At 46.3% G+C, this 24098-nt stretch overlaps 1 protein-coding gene across 1 annotated transcript; it reads left to right on the top strand.

Annotated features, from left to right (window-relative positions):
• The first annotated feature begins 11776 nt into the window (after positions 1–11776).
• Positions 11777–13115, top strand: LOC125556359. Its single transcript, XM_048719112.1, has 3 exons — positions 11777–12217; positions 12305–12658; positions 12774–13115. Exons 1-3 carry the CDS (start codon positions 12212–12214, stop codon positions 12828–12830), a joined length of 417 nt encoding a protein of 138 aa, XP_048575069.1. The 5' UTR covers positions 11777–12211; the 3' UTR covers positions 12831–13115.
• The last annotated feature ends 10983 nt before the right edge of the window (positions 13116–24098 follow it).

Genomic DNA, 24098 nt, shown 5'->3' with positions numbered 1-24098 from the left:
TTCTGACCTTGGCGCCTCTGGTTCAGGCACAGCAGGCTTCTTTCTTCTTCGCGGCCACCCTGGGGTCAATGCCGGGACGCCCAAGTGCCTTGCGCTTCTCGGCCTCATTGTAGGCCTGTACGCAGCGATCAGCCAGAGTCTTCATGCGCTCTCGCGAGCCTTGAGCTTCGGCACGTGTCTTCAGAAAGTTCTCTTTCAGCTCGTGCAACATGATCTTGAAGTTCTTCACTTCTTGCACTCTTAGCTTGGCCACGTGCTTCTTGAACTGAGCCTTTTCAAAATCAATTTTCTGTTTCAGTTCAACAATGCGCTGGGCTATTGCAAGTTCTGAAGCAATTGCGCCTTGAAAGGCAACGCTGAGGCCTATGGGCAGCTGCAGATCGTTGAAGCTGATGTCCGGTGAGGCAAACCATTCATCGATGAAGTTGTGGATGATGGTGACATCAAACAGAGGCAGATTGTTGAAGATTTCAGCCTCCTCCTTGCTCTTGATGAGCTGCTCAAGAGCGTCATCTCCAAGATCTTCATCGCTTGATAGATCAATGGTTTCACAGCGCAGAATGGCAGCAGCTGTGAGCTCTTTGCCTGTGTGTGGCTGAGGCTTCTTGGCTTCTTGGGGCTTGGAGACTCGTGATAAGTCTTCAGACTGCACACTGGCTTCAGGAGGTGCAGTTGCCAATGGCTTCGCTCTTGAGATTTTGGGAGAAGCGGCTGGCTTTGAAGCTTTTGGCTTCTTCTGCTTTGACTTTGGCGCAGCAGGGGCGTCATCAGACTCAGTATCTGCTGGACGTTCATTCATGGCAGTCCCTTGGACTAGGATGCGGGTGATGAGGCCTGCAAGATCGGCATACGGCCCGATGATATTGGGATCGGCGTCCCGTGTGCCATCTGCCCTTGGTTCAGAGGGACCAGGGTTGAAGTCTAATCCCAGCTTCTTCTTGTTTTGCTTTGCAAGAGTTCTGAGCAAATTTGAAGTTGCGCTTGAACAGATTGTCATCGCGACACCAGAGAAGTGATGACGAATGTGCTTCAGCTGGCTGTGGTCCTCTCACCATGCATGGATAGAAGCCTTGAGCAATGGCTTCGTCTCTGGACCTGGGTACGAGATTTTTGTATAATACGTCTCCCCACGGTCTCTTGATGGCGCACTTCTCCGCATACTCCTGAGTGACGAAGCGGTAGTGGAAACCATTGCTCTGCCCAATATCTTCGAATCCATTGGATTCGTGTCTTGCGCTGACCATAGCTTTCTTCAGGATCAGTTTTGTACATTCTCTGCCAATTCATCAGGCAGATCTTTGGACGTTTCACCACGTCGCTGTCTGCCTCCCTTCCTTGCTGCTGTTTCTGAAGCCATGAATTTAACTTGGAAGGCTTCAAGATGTTCAAAGGCTTCAAAGGCTTCCTTTTGCTTGACCAACAAGAACTGGCTTCAGGAGAGTTGATGTGATGCTGCTAAGTACCTGCAAATGAATGCAGACTATGAGAACCAAAGGATTCTCCCACGGACATGTACCTGTGACAGCATTAAGGTGCGAGGGAAGGGGAAGAGGTCATATGCATTCTCAGAAGATTTTGAAGATAAATGTTTAGAAGACATTGACCTCATTGTGCGAAGACATTCACTTATAGATAAGAAGTTGGTTCCAGATTTGTACGAACCCATAGATCAGTACAAGTGAGGAATCTAACTACTTTATGAAGCACAAGTGAATATACTAGGCATGTTATGAGATGCAGCGAGAGATCTAACTGGTGTGAAGAGAAACTTCTTATGGTTGAAAGTGACAGAACCAAGAGATCAAAAGAGGCTGTAAAAAGAAGTTTTATTTACCACACTTGGAACTGCTAGACGGAGGAAGTTGATGCCGAGCAGTTCAGTCCTCCGTGCCCTAACTTGGCGACGGAAAACACCTACGGCGACGGCGGAGAGGACGATGTCCGCGGTCGGCGTGAGGACGGCGTTGGAGAGGTTGCGGCAGCGAAGCGCTTCGTCTCCGGCATCGTCGAGTGCTAGCGGTGGCGCTAGGGTTCGTGCGAGGATGGAAGAAGGAGATAATGACGCGGTAAGTGTGAATTTATAGACTCAGAGGCGGCACTGTGCTATTACGCAGGTGCCCCTGGCGGTTCGCATTTGAGGCACGCGTGGCCAGTTAGCGAAGTTTGGGGTTTGTTCCACGTCCCACGCACGCCTAAATTGTCGGGCGGTCGTTCCTGCTTCTCCGGATCTTATGTGGAGGAATGAGCATTAAAAACGGACTTTTATGGTTGTCTCTATGTCTTCAGCTGACAAGGACACAGTGAAGACATTCGACAGTTTCAACAGAATGCATATGACTTGGAGAGATAGAGTTTGAGATAGAAAGCATAGAGAGGTTAGGGTCCGATCACATTCACTTAGTTCAAAAGATTCAACCAAGAAGACATAGCTATAAGTGAATGCTGTAGAGGACAGAACACCAGTACATATATATATATATATATATATATAATAAAATCGCAGTGAAGATAATCATGAAGACATATTGAGATTGAAGCCAAACCAAATGTGAAGACATTGCAAGGTAACGCCATGAGTGAAACACTTCAAAATAGAACGTTTGGTGGTGCGTTACCCACCGTATAGGAAGTATTAGACCCAGACACGACGCACAATTATCGTGGTGCTTCGAAGTCAAATTCCACATTAATGTATTCACAATTAGAATGTAAGTCTTTATTGATTGAAGATATACTTTACTTCATGTGTTCCACATCTAAGTCATCAATATGCATAAGTGTTAGGATGTGTGCCTGATCACAGGACATTTGAGGATTCCAAGATATTTAGCTCACACCGTAACTTGCAAAACCGCTTCTCATCCAAGGGCTTGGTGAAGATATCTGCCAATTGCTCTTCAGTGTTGACGTGTATGATATCAATATCTTCCTTCACAACATGATCTCTGAGAAAGTGATGACGAATTTCAATGTGCTTTGTCTTTGAGTGCTGAACTGGGTTGTTGGCAATCTTGATGGCGCTTTTGTTGTCGTAGTAGAGTGGCACTTGCTTCAGATGAAAGCCATAGTTTTTGAGTGTTTGGTTCATCCATAAAAGCTGAGCGCAGCAAGATCCAGCAGCAATGTATTCAGATTCAGCAGTGGAGAGAGATACACAGTTCTGCTTCTTTGAAGACCAACATACAAGTGATCGTCCCAGAAAGTGACATGTGCCTGATGTAGACTTGCGATCAACTTGGTCACCAGCATAATCAGCATCCGAAAATCCAACCAAATCAAACTCTGAGCCCTTTGGATACCATAATCCTAGAGTTGGGGTGTGAGCCAAATATCGAAGAATTCGCTTCACAGCTAAGTGATGCGACTCCTTTGGTGCCGCTTGAAATCGAGCACACATGCAAACACTAAGCATAATATCTGGCCTAGATGCACATAGATAAAGTAAAGAACCAATCATGGAGCGGTATACCTTTTGATCGAACTCTTTACCATTGTCGTCAGGACCCAGATGATGTTTGGCTGGCATTGGTGTTGTGAAGCCTTTGCAGTCTTGCATACCGAACTTCTTCAGGCAATCTTTGAGATACTTCTCTTGAGATATGAAGATGCCATTGCGTTGTTGTCGTATTTGAAGACCAAGGAAGAACTTCAGCTCCCCCATCATGGACATCTGATATTGCTCTTGCATCATATATCCAAACTCTTCACTGTACTTCTGATTGGTGCAGCCGAAGATAATGTCATCCACATATATTTGGCACACAAACAGTTCACCATCATATGTCTTCGTGAAAAGAGTGGGATCAGGGAACCAGGTATGAAGCCTTTGCTCTTCAGGAAGTATTTGAGTGTGTCATACCAAGGCCCTAGGGGCTTGTTTGAGGCCATATAGTGCCTTGTTGAGCTTGTATACCATGTCAGGATGTTTTGGATTTTCAAAGCCAGGTGGCTGTGCAACATACACTTCTTCTTCAATCTTGCCATTGAGAAAGGCACTTTTCACATCCATTTGATATAGAAGTATGTTATGATGATTTGCATAGGCCAGCAGTATGCGTATGGCTTCAAGCCTAGCCACAGGAGCAAAAGTTTCATCGAAGTCAATGCCCTCTACTTGAGTATATCCTTGAGCAACGAGACGAGCTTTGTTTCTGACAACTTGACCATGCTCATCTTGCTTGTTGCGGTATATCCATTTGGTGCCTATTATGTTGTGCTTCCGTGGATCAGGACGCTTAACCAGTTCCCATACATTATTCAGCTCAAACTGTTGAAGCCTTCTTGCATAGCTTGAATCCATTCAGGTTCCATGAAGGCTTCTTCAACTTTCTTGGGTTCTGATATTGAGACGAATGCGAAGTGCCCACAGAAATTTGCTAGCTGAGTTGCCCTTGAACGAGTGAGTGGACCAGGTGCATTGATGCTGTCAATTATTCTGTCAATCTGCACTTCATTTGCAACACGAGGATGTACAGGGCGAAGACTTTGCTCTTGCTGATCTGTGTTGTTGTTGGGAGGAATGTCTTCAGGCTGAGCATTGTCTTCATGTTGATCAGGTGCTGAGATGATAAGTTCTTCTTCAGGATGAGCTTCAGAAGGTATAATCTCTCCAGTTCCCATAAGCTTGATTGATTCACTAGCTGGAACTTCATCTAGCACATTTGGCAGTTGCTCTCTTTGTGAACCATTTGTCTCATCGAACCGCACATCCACTGTTTCAACCACTTTGTAATGAAAGAGATTGAAGACTCTGTAGGAGTGCGAATCCTTTCCATATCCAAGCATAAAGCCCTCATGTGCTTTTGGTGCAAACTTTGAGGTGTGGTGTGGGTCCTTGATCCAGCACCTTGCGCCAAATACTCTGAAGTAACTGACATTTGGCTTCTTGCCAGTTAGGAGTTCATAATATGTCTTGTTCAAGAAGCTTGTGAAGATAAACACGATTGATTGTATGGCATGCAGTATCAATGGCTTCAGTCCAGAATTTTCTTGGAGTCTTGTATTCATCTAGCATTGTTCTGGCCATTTCAATGAGTGTTCTGTTCTTGCGTTCGACGACGCCATTCTGCTGTGGCGTGTACGGAGCTGAGAATTCATGTGTGATGCCCAAGGTATCAAGATATGTATCAAGGCCAGTGTTCTTGAATTCAGTGCCATTGTCACTTCTAATGTGCTTTATCTTGGCGCCAAAATTGTTCATAGCTCGATTGGCGAAGCGTCTGAAGACATCCTGCACTTCAGTCTTGTAAAGGATTATGTGTACCCAAGTATATCTAGAGTAATCATCAACAATGACGAAGCCATAGAGGCAAGCAGTAGTAGTAAAAGTTGAGTAGTGAGTGGGACCGAAAAGATCCATGTGGAGCAGTTCGAAGGGTTGTGTAGTAGTCATGATTGTCTTCGAAGGATGTTTTGCCCTTGTCATCTTCCCTGCTTCACAGGCACCGCATAAATGATCTTTCTTGAACTTGACGCCCTCGATGCCTATGACATGCTTCTTCTTCGCAAGGGTGTGGAGGTTCCTCATGCCAGCATGCCCAAGCCTCCGATGCCAAAGCCAGCATTCTGAAGCTTTTGCAAGAAGACATACTGCAAGTTGTGGTCCTGCTGAGAAATCTACCACGTACAAATCACCTTTCCGATACCCTTCAAACACTAGAGATTTGTCAGATTCCATTAGCACCAGGCAGCGATATTTTCCAAACATTACAATCATATTCAGATCGCAAAGCATTGAGACAGACATTAAGTTGAAGCCAAGGGATTCAACAAGCATGACTTTATCCATGTGTTGATCCTTTCAGATTGCAACTCTACCTAGACCCAATACCTTACTTTTACCAGTGTCAGCAAATGTGATGTGGCTCTTGTCGGATGGACGTAATGTTGAGTCCATAAAAAGGCTTCTTTTGCCAGTCATGTGATTTGTACACCCACTGTCAATAATCCATTCTGAAGACTTTGAAGTCACTAGTGTCGTACCCTACAGTGCAGTTAGGGGGATAGGCTTCACGAAGGGTATTGTGAAGCATAAACATTTGACGAACCAGTGGGTTATGAAAACTTAGATCCAAATTAGGACTAATAGGGAGAGTAGCATGCGATTCAGGAACGAAGTACATAATGATGCCATTTGGGCATTTTATCTTGTGCCCTACAAGATTTTTAAGGTCCCCAGCAATAGCATCAGAAGATTTTGTTTTTCTGCTGGAGACCTTTCCCTGCAAAAGAGAGTTAAGCTTTCTTAACCACCCACATCTTCAAGGGTGGCTTAGAAGCAATAAGTCTAAGTGCAGCATCTGAGAATTTTGGCTTTGAAGCCTTAGCAAACAGTCTAGCCGGTGGACAGCAATACTCATAGGAATAAGCAGAATAATTTTTGGTCATATGAACATGACGGTTTGATGAACCGCTCTCATATTCATATGCCTGAGTATGGTTTCCCTACAAAACATTTACGTTAGTGTGACTCAGCTGAGTCCTCTGTTTGTATGAAGCCTTTGGACCGTATGAAGCCTTTGGTCTGAGGTTTGTCTTCTTCAAGTGAGGTGTCATGAAGACATTCACAGGAAGATTTTCCAGACACTTTTTGGAAACCCAGATCTTCTTCATAGGCGGTCCATTCCTGCAGTTAGTACCAATGTACCTGGCAAACACTTCACCATTCTGATTCTTAAACAGTTTATAGTTTGCATCAAAGGATTCATCAATGATAATGGGGTTAGCACAAGTGAAGCCAGATAAGTTGGATGGATCTGTTGAAAGTTCCTTTGCAGCAACCCATGTGGTTTTGGGGTACTGCTCAGGTTTCCAGTAAGAGCCATCTGCATTGATTTTCCTCACAAATCCAACACCCTCTTTCCTAGGGTTTCGATTCAGGATCTGCTTCTTGAGGACATCACATAGTGTCTGATGTCCTTTAAGACTTTTGTACATCCCTGTTTCAAGCAATGTCTTCAACATAGCATTCTCATCAGCAATAGCAGTGGTATCCTCAGCAGAGGGGTTAGTTACCACGTCAACAGTTGAAGATATTGCAACAGCAGTAGAAGTGGAACATTCAGCAACAGAATTAGCATTATCACGCTCAATGCATTTAAGACATGGTGGTTCAAATCCTTCCTGAGCGGGACTGATCTGTTCGGAGCGAAGTGACTCGTTTTCCTTTTGAAGATCTTCATGAGCCACCCTCAATTTCTCAAGTTCTTGCTTCCTTTGAAGATAATCATATGAAAGCTTTTCATGAGTTGTTGAGAGAGTATCATGACGATCTTCAAGTTCCTGATACTTAACGTGAAGGTTTTTTATGTCTTCAATTAAGGATTCAGATCGAGTCATTTCAGCACCCAACAGATCATCGCTTCTGTCTAACAGTTTTTGAATATGTTCCATAGCTTTCTGTTGTTCAGTTGCAATTTTAGCAAGTGTTTTGTAGCTAGGTTTTGAATCACATTCAGAGTCATCGTCACTAGATGTTTCATAGCGAGTAGTGCGTGTGTTTACCTTGGCACCGCGTGCCATGAAGCAGTAGGTAGGAGTGGAGTCGTTCTTGTCATTTGCGTCGGTGTCGGTGATGCAGTCATTGTCTTCAGTGTTGAAGATGGACTTGGCGACGTATGCTGTAGCCAGACTCGCAATGCCAGAATCAGACTCCTCCTCAGACTCCACCTCTGCCTCCTCAGATGCGGACTCCTCCTCTGAATCCATCTTCTTTCCAACAAACGCACGTGCCTTGCCAGATGAGCTCTTCTTGTGTGATGAAGACTTTGATGAAGACTTGGAAGAAGACTTTGAGTATTTCTTCTTCTTCTTGTCGTCAGAATCATATTCCTTGCTCTTCTTCTTCCTTCTGTTCTCATTGTCCCACTGTGGACATTCAGAGATGAAGTGTCCAGTTTTCTTGCACTTGTGACATGTTTTCTTCTTGTAGTCATGAGCAGAAGATTCATCATTCCTTGAGCTTGATCGTGAAGATTTTCTGAAGCCTTTCTTCTTGGTGAATTTTTGGAACTTCTTCACTAGCATTGCAAGTTCCCTTCCAATGTCTTCAGGATCATCAGAACTGCTGCCAGATTCTTCTTCAGATGAGGAAACAGCTTTTGCCTTCAAGGCACGAGTTCGCCCATAGTTTGGACCGTAAATATCTCTTTTCTCAGAAAGCTGAAATTCATGTGTGTTGAGCCTCTCAAGTATGTCAGATGGATCGAGTGTTTTGAAATCAGGACGTTCTTGAATCATCAGGGCCAGGATGTCAAATGAACTATCAAGTGATCTCAGCAGCGTCTTGACGATTTCATGTTTGGTGATCTTAGTGGCGCCGAGGGCTTGAAGCTCATTTGTGATGTCAGTGAGCCGGTCAAATGTGTGTTGGACATTCTCATTGTCATTTCGCTTGAAGCGGTTGAAGAGATTGCGAAGGACACTGATTCTTTGATCTCTCTGGGTTGAGATGCCTTCATTGACCTTGGAGAGCCAGTCCCAAACCAGCTTGGATGTCTTCAAAGCACTCACTCGGCCATACTGTCCTTTGGTCAGATGACCACAGATGATGTTCTTGGCAGTAGAGTCCAGTTGAACGAATTTCTTGACATCAGCAGCAGTGACACCTTCTCCAGCCTTGGGAACGCCGTTCTCGACGACATACCATAGGTCGACGTCAATGGCTTCAAGATGCATGCGCATCTTATTCTTCCAGTAGGGATATTCAGTTCCATCGAAGACGGGGCACGCAGCGGAAACTTTGATTATCCCTGCAGTCGACATAGCTAAAACTCCAGGTGGTTAAACCGAATCACACAGAACAAGGGAGCACCTAGCTCTAATACCAATTGAAAGTGCGTTATATCGACTAGATGTGGGGTGAATAGGCGATTTTTATGGAAGTCTTCAAAACTTGGGAGTTATGAAGACAAACAGTGAAGATTATGCCTATTACTATGCAGCGGAAGTTAGATTACACTAGGCCAGCCATGGTCATGTATTCAATAGAGTGAAAGCAAAGTGACAAACAGCTTCGGTGTAATAAGGATCAAGTTGGAAGAAGTTATGAAGCCAAACAGATCATGCATTCACGTTGTGAAGACAAATGATAAAGCAAGCACGCAATGACTTCACAATGAGTAACAGCAAGATAAGGAAGTGAAGATGAAACCAGTGACTCGTTGAAGACAATGATATGTTGGACCAGTTCCAGTTGCTGTGACAACTGTACGTCTGGTTGGAGCGGCTAGGTATTTAAACCTTAGGACACACAGTCCCGGACACCCAGTCCTGAACACACAGTTCAGGACACCCAGTCCTCACCGTAATCTCCTTGAGCTAAGGTCACTTAGTCCTCGCCCAATCACTCTGGTAAGTCTTCAAGGTAGACTCCCAAACCTTCACAGACTTCGTTCACTGGCAATCCACAATTTCTCTTGGATGCTCTGAACGCGACGCCTAACCGTCTGGAGGATTCACAGTCCTCAAGTGTAATAAGTCTTCAGATCACACAGACAAGAAGACTTAAGTGATGCCCAATTTACTCTGGCTCTGGGTGGTTAGGGCTTTTCTCCTCACTAGTAATTTTCTCTCAAAGGCTTCGAGGTGGGTTGCTCTAAAACGACAAAAGCCGTGCACTGAAATCTGAGCAGCCAACCGTTTATGGTTGTGGGGGTGGGCTATTTATAGCCACTTGGCAACCCGACCTGATTTGTCCGAAATGACCCTGGGTCACTAAGGAACTGACACGTGTCTCAACGGTCAGATTTTGAACTCTCATGGCAACTTTACTTGGACTACAAGCAAAGCTGACTTATCCGGCTCTGGACAAGATTTGCTCTCATTATCTTCACTCGAAGACATAGGTTTTTGATTTAGGCATCACTTCAGTCATTCTGACTGGTTCTCCTGGACCCCACTTAACAGTTCGGTGGTTCCTATGACTCAACAAAAATGACATAAAACTACGAAGGATCTAAGTCTTCGAGTTCCATAAGCTTCATAGGGAGTCTTCTCATGTCATTGTCTTCAATATGAATATCTTCATAAACCACCATTGTCTTCAATGTCTTCGTACATTTTTAGGGGTCATCTCTGGTAGTGAAACCGAATCAATGAGGGACTTCTACCTGTGTTATCCTGTAATTCTCACAAACACATTAGTCCCTCAACTAGGTTTGTCGTCAATACTCCAAAACCAACTAGGGGTGGCAGTAGATGCACTTACAAGATGCAATGCTGGTTAATTTGCTTCAAGCCATTTGGAATAGTGTAGACTGCACTGCACATAGCTCAGTGCAATCTATGCTATTCCGCAAGGCTTGAAGCTAATCAACATGCAGGTGAGCATTACAACTCTTCGTCATTGTCTGTGCACTCACGGCTTATAAACCGCTCATACTGCTTCTCTCTTGGCGAGGTGGGACTAAAAATCAGCTTACTAAGAAACTCTAGTACCGGTTCAGGGCATGAACCAGCACTAAAGGTCTTCGTGGGGGCCCCAGCCTGACCATAGCCTGACACAGCCTCATTAGTACCGGTTCGTGGCATGAACCCGTACTAAAGGTTGCCCACGAACCGATACTAATGATGCCCGCCCGCCTAGCTGTTGGAACCGGCACTAATGGTCACATTAATGCCGGCTCAAATTCAAACCGGCACTAATATGCTTCACATTTGACCCTTTTTCTACTAGTGTTTATAAGAGATGGCAAATCCTGCCCAATTCTCCTAGAAGTTGTCGTGTGTTTCCGAAGAAACTTTCGACCTCATACAATTAAGCTTGCCATCTAAAACGTTCACAAATGCCAAACCTTTCCATGTTCGCCAACTATTGCGTTCCTATACAAAAGCATCTAACTTATGGTAGACTGGTAGATGACCGAAATTGGTGACCAAGGCGGGATGGCCCCAACAGCCAAGAAGAGGGCTACGGGGAAGCTCCGCCGCCGCATACCTCTCATCGGGCTTCGTCCGTCGACAGCACCGATGACGGGAGGGGAGCACGAGGGAGGAGTGCACAAAATGGGCGCACGCGCACACAGACACGCACGCACGCACAATTACTGTTTTTGAAATCAAGTTTTTCTAGGTCGTTCGTCAATGTGTTTCACCATGAAACTTTGAATACTGATTTTGGGAAGAGAAAAATAAGCATGCGCGCTAGCGCCGGAGGACTAAAAGGCATTTCTTCGGTCTGTCCTTGCTAAACAAGTCTGAAACAATGTAGCTGCCCAAACCGTGCAATTTTCGCTAGAGCAAAGCCCTACAATACTTTTTGGAGTATTCCATCTCCATTTTGAGAGTAAAATTTTCCATCGTTTATAGAGTTAAGAGCATCCAACGTTTACGATAGGTGTACTCACTCATTTGAATGCTACCTCGAGTGACACAATCCGAGATTCCGAGCCACACTTGTCGACACCGGAGCAGAAGCAATAATAATACAGTAGTAATACAAAGCTTGCGGTAGAAGCCATCTTGTCAAAGCGTGTTACCGCCACACCTCGGAGTCATTCGGCCAGCAGGGCGTGCCAGCTTCGCGACGCTCACTCCGATTTTCTAATAATCGGCCGGCGATGATGCCGAAACACCACAGCACGGGCGCGCGACAAGAGGGCCGCGGGGGTCAGCGGCGAACCCGGCGACGACATGCAGATGCAGCGAGCGTCGAAAAGGAACGGCGCCCGATGCGCGCGCAGTAAAAGCCCGCGCGCCAAACGAGGGACCACGGCCGGCCGGACAGACAGGCACCGCTCTGCCCGTCGATGCCTACTACTAGCTCGCCTGCCGCAGGCTACAGTGGGCTAGCTGCAGTGCTCCTACCCCGCTGAAAAGGTCCGGCCTTCCATACTGCCCCCTCTCTCCCTCTCTCTCTCTTGCTCGCTCTTTCTCAAACCTCGCCGGTCCCGAACCCGAAGCCCCATTCCTCACTTCAACGCCGCGCACCGGAGCGCGCGCCCGGCTTGCCACTCTGACCGGCGTGGCTGGCGCTCCGTTGCTCCCCCGGCTCTCGCTATAAATATAGTGCACGCGTGTCCAGCTAACCAGCCAGCCAGCCATTGGAGGAGGTTCCATTTCCTCTCTGTTTTGCTCTAAACTTCGATCCACCCCGACCGACCGACCGACCCCAGAGTCGTTGCCTCTCTTCCTCTTCTTCTTCCTCTTCTTCTTCTTCTTCTTCTTCTTCTTCTCTAGCTCGTTCTGTCTCCCCTGCCCCGTGCTGAGCCAGATGGAGGTAAGGCATCCCATACCAGTGCCAAGCTCGTCGAGGATCATGGGTGTGTTGTTCATCCTTGTGGTCGGTCTGTTTCTGGTGTTGCAGAAGGCGAGGAGGCCTCAGGTGCCGGCGTTCGGGGAGTGGAACTACTACTACCACTACGACGAGCCGGAGGCGGCGTGGTACGCCATGCCGGAGCCGCAGGCCTGCAGCGACGTGTGGTTCAAGTACTCGCCGCCCCCGCGCAAGCCCGCGCCCACGCCCAAGAAGCAGCAGGCGAGGAGGAGGCGGCCGGCGGGCTGCGATGGCGTGTCCGGGGCGCGTCAGAGCGCGAGGCCGTCCTTGGACGCTGCTGCAACGGCCAAGGGCGGCGCCTCCAGGCGGGTGGTGCGGCCGGTCGACGCGGACCTGTACCAGGTGCCGCCGCCGGAGTTCACCCCCAACCGGCGGCCAGTTAAGGTAGAGCACGCACGTACGGCCTCAGAAAAGAACGTGTAATTACTGCTGGAACGGGTTTCTTTAATTGTTTGTCGTAATGGTTGGAACTTAGTGACTGATCTCTGTTTGAATGCAGGTTGCGCAGCAGAGGAGGAGCCTGTGGATGATGGGCTGCCTGGGCTGCGTCGCCTGAAGCCCTCAACCTCTCCCGTGCTGACCAGACACGGTCACTGGATGCTGCGTGTTCATACCGTAGTAGTAGTATTTACATTTTTCACTTTCACTTTCTCTTGTTGGTAGTAGTTTTTACTACGTTTTCGAGTTGGAGTTTTTATCTTTTTTGTGCGATGTGGGTAAACTAGGCATTAACATTTCGACCTTCTACCCCGTTTGTGTAATACGGTGAGGTTTCGTTGTGAATGCAACGTCTCTGCGGTAGCACGTTGGTACCACTACCACTCTTCATTAGCCTGAAAAAGCACGATGTCTACTTTTCCGATCACGTCTAAGGCCCTGTTTGGATCCCTAAGTTAGAGTTAGTTTTAGTTAGTTGGGGCTCAAATAATCCAAAAGTATCCAAACATGATGGTTTTTTTTTGGGTTAGTTGGGTCTAACCCACCTAAAAAAACTAGCCCACATTAGAGTAGCTTATTTGGGTTAGTTTTTCTAGGCCCACTCACACTAGAGTAGCTTATTTGGGTTATTCTTCTAGGCCCACTCACACTAGAGTAGCTTATTTGGGTTAGTTCTTCTAGGCCCACTAGAAAAAATAGTAAAAAAATTATCCCTCCCACTCAAACATGGTTCAAAGTAGTCAAATGTTGAGAAAGAATATTTGTTGTTAATCTAACTCTATCATCCAAACAGCTTTTTGGTTAGAGTTAGTCTAGGGTTAGTTTAAGGTTAGAATCTAACTCTAACCTCTAACTGAGTTAGAGTATCCAAACGAGCCCTGAGGCTGGTCATAGTATATGACACTAGTCTATGTTACTACCTTTATAGCGCAAAGTGTCATATAAGTAGTATCATATATGGTTGCATTTATTAGCTTATAGACTCAACATTTCTTAGGAAACGCTATGTGATGGTAACATAATATGTTACTTCAAACACCTCTTTCCTCATTAATTAGGTGCCACATAAGTAAACTTGTCTTGGGCTGTGTTATGTTACTTGGTAAGTTGCTGCCACTATGACTAGCCTAAGTTGCAAGCAAACGAGCTCTGACAGCACATTGCATTGCACTTGCACGAGAGGACACGGCGACTTTGGGTCCGGGCTTGGCCCTATGCATCCCGGGGTCGTGCGCCCACGCCAGTCCACTGTATCAGCTACCGCAATAGGCAATGGGTGCTCATGAACGGCTGTGCATGCAGCATGCGGGGCCGCCAGGCCTGATGAGGCCTGGTACCGGCATTGATACGTGGTGCAGTTGGACGTTTGCGAAGCCGGCTCACGCGTGCCTACCGCTTGCAGCTCGCCCATGCTGCATGCCGCAGCGCAGCGCAGAGATAGTTCGAGCATGGTCAAACCGTCACAGACGGAAAGCTCATGAGCTTGCGCGGCGTGCCCGTGTTTTCAGCGTCAAAGGGTTTTGAGCTCTGAGCGAGGTCAAAGGGTCAAAGACGAAAAGCGCATGGCTTGCTTGTTGTGCGGCCATTCCTGGCTGGCGCTGGCGGCGTGCGATTCAAGATGAGGCGAGGGGTTCAGGTTCACATCTGAGCGAGGTCAGGCCGGGCGGGAAAAAGCTCGAGAGATGAGCGCCGTTGCCTGTTGGTGTGCGCTGCGCAGGCCGTGGTGGGAAGCGTTCACATGATTGCGACGGTGACTTGGACGTACAGCCCTAGGCCCGAGCTGACGAGCTATATGCATTTTCCGTTCTTGCGTCGGCCAAATCTTTGGATCTAGTTCAGGAAAATATACTAATCTTTGGATCAGAGACCGGAGGGACGCTTAATAATTGTTTTACTTTCGCGGGGAATGCCGTTGCCCTCCGGGTTTTCTCACGCATGTCGTATCGGACAAGCCTTGTGAGGGAGGACGCTCGCATCCTGCATCCAACTGCTCTTCTCAACGATCCGCGCTCTGTTCACCGCTTCAGTCTTCACCAACGATACGATTGACGTGACCTTTCATGCTACCACCAGTCCGCCCTGGAACCTTGCAGTTTGTGTCCACGAGTGTCTGCATATTTATCTGTTACCTTTTTCTGCCTGGCTTTCCGGTATTCATGAGACGAAAGGAAAGGATCGACTTGCACTAGAGTTCAGTTTTCCTATTTGGATCAATGGAATTTCATAGGATTCGTAGAATTTTTTCCCCTGGAAGCCCTCTGGATCATACTAATGGGTTCACCAAATTCTTAAGGAATCCATTCCTATAAAAAAATCTATAAACATGCGCTCCAACATCATTTTATTTTTACTTTGACAAGTCCAATGCACTTGCTCTCTCTCTCTCTCTCTCTATAGTTCTAGTGGAAGGATTCAACAATTATCTAAAATTTCTTGGCTCGTTTGATGTGCATCATCCAAAGATACGTCTAATAAAGTTCCTATGTTTTCAAACTCATGTAGGTATTCATAGGACATGACATCTCAATCATATGTTGTTCTTATTCCTATGTTTCTAAATTCCTGCAATCCAAGTAAGCCCTTACTACAATCCAGCCAGTGAAAAGAATCAAAGGAAAAAAAATACAAGTTCAAGAAAAACATGGTCTTAAATATGTATATTTTGTCTAATCCCCAGCTCCTATACACCTACGATGAACAGTAAAATGCAAATAAATAGCAAAACAAACATGGTTAAGTGACCGTGACATCCTGTCTTAACAGGAACGACAATTACTCATATCAATAACAGAATTTTCCTTTTTCGAGAGCCCATTTGACCAATGTGACCGATTGGAAAGTTGATCCCGTGCATGCCTGAGTGAGGACAAACTGCATAGGAAATACTAGTGTTGGTTTGTGGGACCGATCTAAATCCCGCCAGGCATAACGGCAGGAAACTGGTGGTTGTGGCCAGGGCGTGACAGTGCTCTTCCCATGTGCAGTTTTTCGTGAACAATATACATATATGAAACACTCGACCACGTTTGTTGTTTGAATTTGACTGTGCATGTGAGCTTGGGACGAGAAAAAAAACATGGTCTACTCTACTCCACCACGGACCATACCCCCCCCCCCCCCCCCCCCCCCCCCCCCCCCCCCCCCCCCCCCCCTCCCTAGTTTATAATGGGTCAGTGGATTAATATTTGCTCGATTGCCGGTAGTCTTGTCATCTCTCATGTGTGCTCATTTTCCTCAAGCGTGTGTAGTCAAGAACTAGAGAATAAATCCCTGTATCATAAGATCATGTTATTTCCAACTTAGCAAAATAAATAAATAAAATCCAAGCCTTTTGTAAAATGTCAAAATTAATTCACGTGGAGTACAAATAAAAACATATGTGTTAGTTTAACTACCTAGTTTTTGTCTGTCCTTTTGTTAGCATGTTTTGTGGTGATCGCTTTTTGGAACGCCTTTGGGGGCCCCAACTATTCAATTCCGTTATCTCTTGATAACCCGATTCGGTTCTCTGAATCGTATGAAAAAAAACATATGTGTTAGTTTTGATACAATATATCACTATCATTTATGGCATGTATGTAACTTTGCTTGCATTACAAAATCATGCCTTACTATAATATAGCGCGTATAGATTATTTAAAAGTCAAACATTACAAAACTTTGACCATGTTTATAGACAAAAGTATGTATGTTTAAAATACTTAATGCATATCGTTGGATACATCATCGGTTATATTTTCATGTTGTATATGATTAGAACTGTATATATAAATAGTTTTCTCAGTAAATTCGGCAAAGTTTGCTTAGTTGGACTTAAAAAAAATTATACGCACTAAAGTATATATCACGATCAGTGTATACAAAACAATCATACCATTCATATCCACCCGTGCCCTATACTACAAGTCTACAAGTCTCCCGTCTAGACACCTAAAAGTAGAGTGGCACAATCTGGTATTGATAGTAGCATTTACGGCGTTGTGCAGCCATCCATGATGATTGCTCTCAGAGACTCAGAGAGAGTCAGTCCGTCGTCACGGTTGTCTCCACCGCCGGACCGGCCGGCCGTCCACCACGTGCATGTACCAGCGGCGAAGGTACGTACATCGAACCGCGCCGCGCTTCGTCATGGCCCCATTTGTTGACACACGGCGGTTGAGCTGTGTTTTTACGTCGAAATCCATGAACGACGCTGTGGATCAACTCTGTTGCCTGTTGGTGTAAAACATCGTCGCCATCGAGATCGAGACGATGAACGCGAGATTACGTGTGTTGCCAGGAGCTGCGGAGGTGTTTGGTTGCCAGGAGCTGCGGAGGTGTTTTGCCACCATTTTTTGCGGATCAAGATGGCTCTGAATCGGGAAAAGTAAGCTCTCTCAAACCCTCCAATTAGTTTTACTCGAAACGCTTTCGATTCGATGCATTATTTAGTGCAAATAAATCATATTTTCTTACTTTTTTATCTTAGATTGCTTAGGTTGATTGTATATGATGTATAGGGTTCTCTAATAACTACTTGTGGAGATTATATGTAGTTTTTATATGAACCCTAGTTGGAGATTCAATTTTTTTTGAACAAATGGTCATATGGTTGATGTTGGAGGGATTGTTAGTAGTTGCCTACATATGATTGAATTATGTATATGCATATTTTTTGAACAAATGGTCATATGATGGATTTTGGTAAATTATGTATATGCATTTTTTTAGAAATGTTGAATAAACAACTGCATGAGTGATGGTTGAATGTTGTTGAATGATATATGTTGGTTGAATATGATTCATTCGCATTTAACATTTATATTGGTTAAATATATGATAATTGATGAATGTTGGTTGAATAAGTGATAATTGATGAAAATGATATGATTCATGTCGGTTGAATATGATTCATTTATATTTGGACTTGATATGTTTCATGTTTGTTCAAAATGATATAGGTTGGATGAAAATGACATCATTTCCAATTGTTATAGTCGGCCTAGTTGGTTGAAAAAATGATGAACCTTCAAGATGAACCTTAGTTCATAATTCTTTTTAAATGTGATATGATATGATGCATGCTGGATGAATTTGTTTTGATATATGATGCATGTGGATGTTATATACGGATGTTGTATGAATAAATATATGAATGTTGTATGAATGAATCAACCATGTTTCATTTTTTATTTATTCTTATGCTTATAATGCTTATGTTTATGAAATTTTATTTAGGTGGGCACCTCTTGCGAACAACATCGGCAAACTGTACTCCATGCTTGACTACGCGTTCGACAAGGGTCATCGTGCCCGTTTCGTAGAGAACGGAGTGGTAAGTACTACGAACGAAATATTGAACCAAAGTTTTCGGATGATGAAAATAAGTTACTAACTTTTGGCGTCCACTTTGTGGAAAGAGAGGCTTAAGCGTATGCAAATCAGCAGGGACGCGTGCGTCTTAAAATAGCCACGAAGGGCTGCGAGATTACAAGGTTGTTAGGTCATGGATTGATCTCCAAGTCATAGGCTAGGATAAGATGCAATCGCAACAACCTAACAGGAGTACAACATCTACACGCACACATACAATATACGGTTTATAGATATACCGTATGTACATTGTTTAACACTCCCCCTCAATCACAACTTATCTAAGTTGAGGTTGTGTCGAAATTCCTCCAGCTGCCTCAAAGAAAGCGGTTTAGTAAATCCATCTGCGACTTGATCACCAGTAGGAACAAAGCGAACATTCAACAGCTTGTTGGCTACCCGTTCTCGAACAAAGTGATAATCTATCTCTATATACTTTGTCCTAGCATGAAAAACAGGATTGGTAGATAAATACGTAGCACCCAAGTTGTCACACCACAATGATGCTGCCTTGGGATGATGAACACCCAATTCTGTCAACATGTTTTGAACCCAGATTACTTCAGCAGTGGCATTAGCTAAGGCCTTGTACTCGGCCTCTGTGCAAGATCTGGAGACGATAGCCTGCTTACAAGCACTCCATGAAATCAGATTACCTCCAAGGAAAACTGCAAAACCACCTGTGGACCTCCTGTCATCAGGACAGCCTGCCCAATTTGCATCAGAAAACGCACTAACAAGCATGGAGTCTGACTTGCAAAGCTTAAGTCCATGACTCTGTGTTCCTTGAAGATATCTGAGTATTCTCTTTACAGCAGTCCAATGAACAGTAGTAGGAGCATGCAAGAACTGACAAACCTTATTAACAGCATATGCAATATCTGGACGAGTCAATGTGAGGTATTGTAATGCTCCCACAATACTCCTGTACCGAGTGGAGTCTGTAGAAGTAAGAAGGTCTCCATCTCGAAGAGATAACTTTTCAGAGGTGGACAGAGGTGTAGGAAAAGGTTTACATCCTGTCATTCCCATCCGTTGAAGGATCTCTTGCACATATTTCTCTTGTGACAGAAGAACTCCGCTTGCAACACTTTTCACCTCAATACCAAGAAAGAAGTGCAAAGCACCTAAATCTTTTAATGCAAAATCCAAACTCAGATCCTTAAGAAGAGTTGCAACCGCTTTAGGCGAGGAATTTGTAACAATAATATCATCAACATATATGAGCATAAAAATAGTGACTCCATGCCGATGATAGAAAAACAACGAGGTGTCTCCTTTTGAGGCAAAGAAACCAAGTGACCGAAGTTTGGAGTACAAGCGATAATACTAGGCTCTTGGCGCCTGTTTCAGGCCATATAGTGCTTTATCAAGCTTGCAAACGTGTCGTGGTGAGACTGAGCTCTCATACCCAGGAGGTTGCCTCATAAAGACTTCCTCTTCCAGAACACCGTGCAAAAACGCGTTCTTTACATCTAGTTGACGCATGCACCAATTTCGAGAGATTGCAATGGAAAGAATTAACCGGGTAGTAGCAGCTTTTACCACAGGGCTAAAAGTGTCTTCATAGTCAACTCCATACCTTTGCTTAAAGCCTTTGGCAACTAACCGTGCCTTATACCTGTTAATGGTGCCATCAGACTTCCTCTTTATCTTGTAAACCCATTTGCAGTCAATCACGTTCCTCCCTTTGACAGGTGGAACTAGGCGCCAAGTTTTGTTGTCCATGAGAGCAGAGTACTCCTCGTCCATCGCCTTCCTCCACTTCGGATCATCAAGGGCATCTTGCAAGTTCCTAGGTTCACCCGCGGCACAAAAAGACCCCCAGCGAACACACCCATCTTTGTAAACTTTTGGTGTAGCAATACCACTTTGAGACCTGGTGTGTGTACGAGCAGGAGGGGGCGGAGGTGGTCGAGCAGCCTGAATTTGCAGTCTGTTGGATGAAGCAGAAATTGCAGAGTCCGAAGGAGCCATAGAAGATCCGGAGTTAGCCGCACCAGATCTGAGGAAGAACTCCTGTGGGGATTCGGCCGATCCAGCCGCAGCGCCTGGTGCAGACCCGCCACTTGGTCGCGGTGCACTCGACGCGGTTGGCTGGGAGGAGCCCGGCCCGCCTGAGTTAGTGCGTGGGCCCAGCTCGCCCGGACCAGTGCGCGTGTCAGGCCGGCCATGTGGAGCGCGCTCGACCGCAGAAGGGGAATCCGCCTGGGCGCGGGTAGCCCGACCAGGGGACAGCGCGGCAGAGGGCCCGCCTGGCCGACCGCCTGGCACGTTTGCGGGCTCCGATCCCGCGGGGGATCCGCCTGACGCGCCTGCAGCACCTGATCCCGATGGGATTCGCCCACCAGAATCAGCATCGAGGGCTGCGCCTGGATCATCTGTGTGCTGCATAAAATCATGCGAGTTTTCACCAGTTTCTTCATGAATTTCAGGCCCTGTTTCCTGCACACTATTAGCAGACCCTTCATCAAATGTATTAGCCAGAGACACAGGACCAGCAGCATCGACTCCCCCTAGAACAAAATTGGGTGAAGGCAAAAGATGGGATGGTAACAAAACAAGTTCTTTGCCGAGTTGTGCGCCGGCATTGGGATGAAGACTAGCAAAAGGGAAAACTTGTTCGTCGAAGACGACATCGCGAGAAATATAGACACGCCTGGAGGATATGTCTAGGCATTTGTACCTGAAAGGATCGATATGGTTGACTAGAGGGGGGGGTGAACAGGCAACTACCAATTTTTAACTTTTCTTTATCAAATTAAACTTTGCATCAAAGTAGGTTGTCTAGATGTGCAACTAGGTGAGCAAACCTATATGATGCAATAACAACAAGCATACAAGCAAGCAAGAGAAGTAACACTAAAGAGTTTGCACAAGTAAAGGTAAGAGATAACCAAGAGTGGATCCGGTGAAGACGAGGATGTGTTACCGAAGTTCCTTCCTTTTGAGGGGAAGTACGTCTCCGTTAGAGCGGTGTGGAGGCACAATGCTCCCCAAGAAGCCACTAGGGCCACCGTATTCTCCTCACGTCCTCACACAATGCGAGATGCCGTGATTCCACTATTGGTGCCCTTGAAGGCGGCGACCGAACCTTTACAAACAAGGTTGGGGCAATCTCCACAACTTAATCGGAGGCCCCCAACAAAACCACGAAGCTTCACCACAATGGACTATGGCTCCATGGTGACCTCAACCGCCTAGGGTGCTCAAACACTCAAGAGTAACAAGATCCACTAGGGATGAGTGGGGGAATCAAAAATCCCTTGGTGGAAGTGTAGATCGGGGTCTTCTCAACCACTCCCGAGCAAATCAACAAGTTTGATTGGCTAGAGAGATAGATCGGGCGAAAATGGAGCTTGGAGCATATAATGGAGCTTGAGCATTAATGGAGCTTGAGGGGGGAAGAGGTAGGTCAAAGGGAAGAAGGGGACCCCCTTTTATAGTGGGGGCAACAAACCAACCGTTGCCCCCACCAACCAGCCCCGCACACGGCGGTACTACCGCTAAGAGGGGGCGGTACTACCGCTAGGTCAGCGGTACTGCCGCTCCAGCCAGCGGTACTGCCGCGCAGAGAAGACTAGTAGGGAATAGGACCCAGCGTGGTACTACCGCGGTGATAAGGGCGGTACTACCACTCCTGAAATGGTACTACCGCCTCTACAACCGCAACTAGTGCCGCAAAACCCGACACGAGAAAAAGAGCCCTCGAGTCGAGGCGGTAGGAGCCAGACTGCCCAGCGGTACTACGGCAGCGGGGTCACGGGCGGTACTACCGCTGCAGAGCGGTACTGCCGCTTGTGACCCTTCGGCGGATCTCTCCAAAGAAGCTGAGGACGAGGCGGTGGTGCCAGGCACCCCAGCGGTACTACTGATGTGGAGTCACGGGCGGTACTACCGCTGCGGAGCGGTACTGCCGCTTATGGCTCCTCGGCGGTACTACCACTGGGTTGCGCGGTACTATCGCTGGAACCTAGACAGGACATAGAAAAGAGGAGAGATCTCTTCTATGAAGTGGAAGAGCTCGGAGGGTGAGAAGCTGATGTGTACGTGTTGATTCCACCCATGCAATACCCAGCGGACCCCCTCTTGATAGTACGGTGCCCTCTACGCAACTAGTCCACCGAGAGAGAAACGAAAGAGCTACACCATCTTGAATGACACTCTGAAGGGAAGAAAACATCTCGTGCCAGGGATGAATCTGTGAACTACTCAAAGCACATGATTAGTCCGCAAACATGTTGTCATCAATCACCAAAACTACCTTGAGAGAGATATGCCTCAACAATCTCCCCCTTTTTGGTGCATTGATGACAACTAGGGATTTGCACAAGGAAAAGATATAAACGTAAGAAAACTAAGAACTACAAAATATAGACGGGCTCCCCCAGAATGTGTGCACCTAGAAAGAGGAGCAAAAGGAAAGCAAGACACACACATCCGGATCAACACTCCCCCTATATTTTATAGTCCAACAATTCTAAGCACAAGATATATGAGAGAAGAGTATATAACAGGACAAGCATGCAACTCATAATATACTACAGTACTGAATAGACATAAGTAATAAGGTAGCGATAGGGAGCATATGTCTCACACCATATGTCTAGAACTTAGGTCTCACGGGCACCAAACCAAACCAAACCAAACAAAGACACCGAGAGAACACACAAGAAAACACAATACGACAAACTCAAAGCACGGCAACACAAATCCCTACACTCTCTCCCCCTTTGGCAGCGAGACACCAAAAAGGGAAAAGAGCGACGCTACGACTCCAGGTGATGGAAAGCTGAGGATCTCGAATATCACATCTCAACGTGATCATCTGCATCTCCATCGTTGGTCGAAAACTGCTCGGCGTCGGAGTCGGTTCAAGGGCAATGCTGATGAATCCACTCCTCCTCTTCAGTGATCTGACCCTCAGATCCACTGGCAACTGTCGCTCCCATCTGACGCATGCGCTCCTTGTGGCGCACCCTGGCATGCTTCTCCGCCACATGTGTCAAGTACTGACCATGAGACTCCATGCAGAAAAGCTTCTTCATCTTGTGTTTAAGCTTCTTCGCCCATGAAGGTTCTGCACTAGAGGGCCCAAAGTCCTCCTCGTGATCATCAGTGGCAGCCCCACCCTCGGTCTCCATGGCATCAGCAGCAGCCGCAGTAGACGGCCCCCCGGTTTGAGGCGTTGGGGTGACCCAATTGTCCTTCTTCCTCAGACGCTTGATCTCATGGGAAACCAAGTCCCTAGTTTCCAGCATCACTCTGGGATAGATCTGTGCCCAGGCCCTCTCAATGAGCCTCATGATGAATGGACCATATATCGGGCACTTGCGCTTAGACACGGCAGAGAGAATTTCAGACCACATGACATGAGAAATATCCAGGCTCTCTCCAGTGTTTGCTTCCTTCTCATGCTGACAGAAAAGGAGCATGTCCACAAGATAAGAGTGGACCATATCCAGATTCCCGATGCGAGGGAAGAGAGTCTCACGGAAGATACGATGAAGAATGTCCAGATACTGAGACAGCTCATAGGTTTTCTTCTTAGTCACTGGGTTAACTTTCACAGTGCAGTAGGGCCAGAGGGCTTGCTTGTGAGTGGACGTAGCATTACGGTGAGGGCGGAAACCGACTGGAGTCTCAAGCCCGTAATCCACCACATCAAGTAACTCCATGAAAGCCTTCCACTTGACGGAAAGCAGCTTGCCATTGGTCATCCATGTCAGATTTCTGTCGACATCCGTCCCAAGATGAACGGTGGCAAAGAATTGAGCCACCAAATCTGCATCGAAATCCTTGTTGAATTATATGATCCTGAGAATGTTCAGCTGAGTGCACATCTAAAGGGCTTCGCCAAAGTACTCTGGGTCCTTCTCCATAGCATCAGTGTCAATGGAGCGAACATCAACAAAGAGATTCTTCTTGGCCTTGATCACATCAAAATAGATGGCAAACTGAAATCGGTTCCAGAACGGGCGGTTGACCAAAGTGGGTTCTTTGTCCATCTCATAGGGATTGCGGCGACGCCTTT

The sequence above is a fragment of the Triticum urartu genome, chromosome 5 (genome assembly GCF_003073215.2).
Source record: "Triticum urartu cultivar G1812 chromosome 5, Tu2.1, whole genome shotgun sequence".
In the NCBI taxonomy this organism is placed as follows: Eukaryota; Viridiplantae; Streptophyta; class Magnoliopsida; order Poales; family Poaceae; genus Triticum; species Triticum urartu.
The sequence above is the reverse complement of the archived record's forward strand: the minus strand, read 5'-3'. Positions and strand labels throughout refer to the sequence as shown.

Excerpts from the sequence above, each read along its gene's own strand:
- LOC125556359 (XM_048719112.1), top strand. Across the intron at positions 12,659-12,773 it reads CCAACCGGCGGCCAGTTAAG|GTTGCGCAGCAGAGGAGGAG; the intron begins GTAGAGCACGCA and ends GTTTGAATGCAG.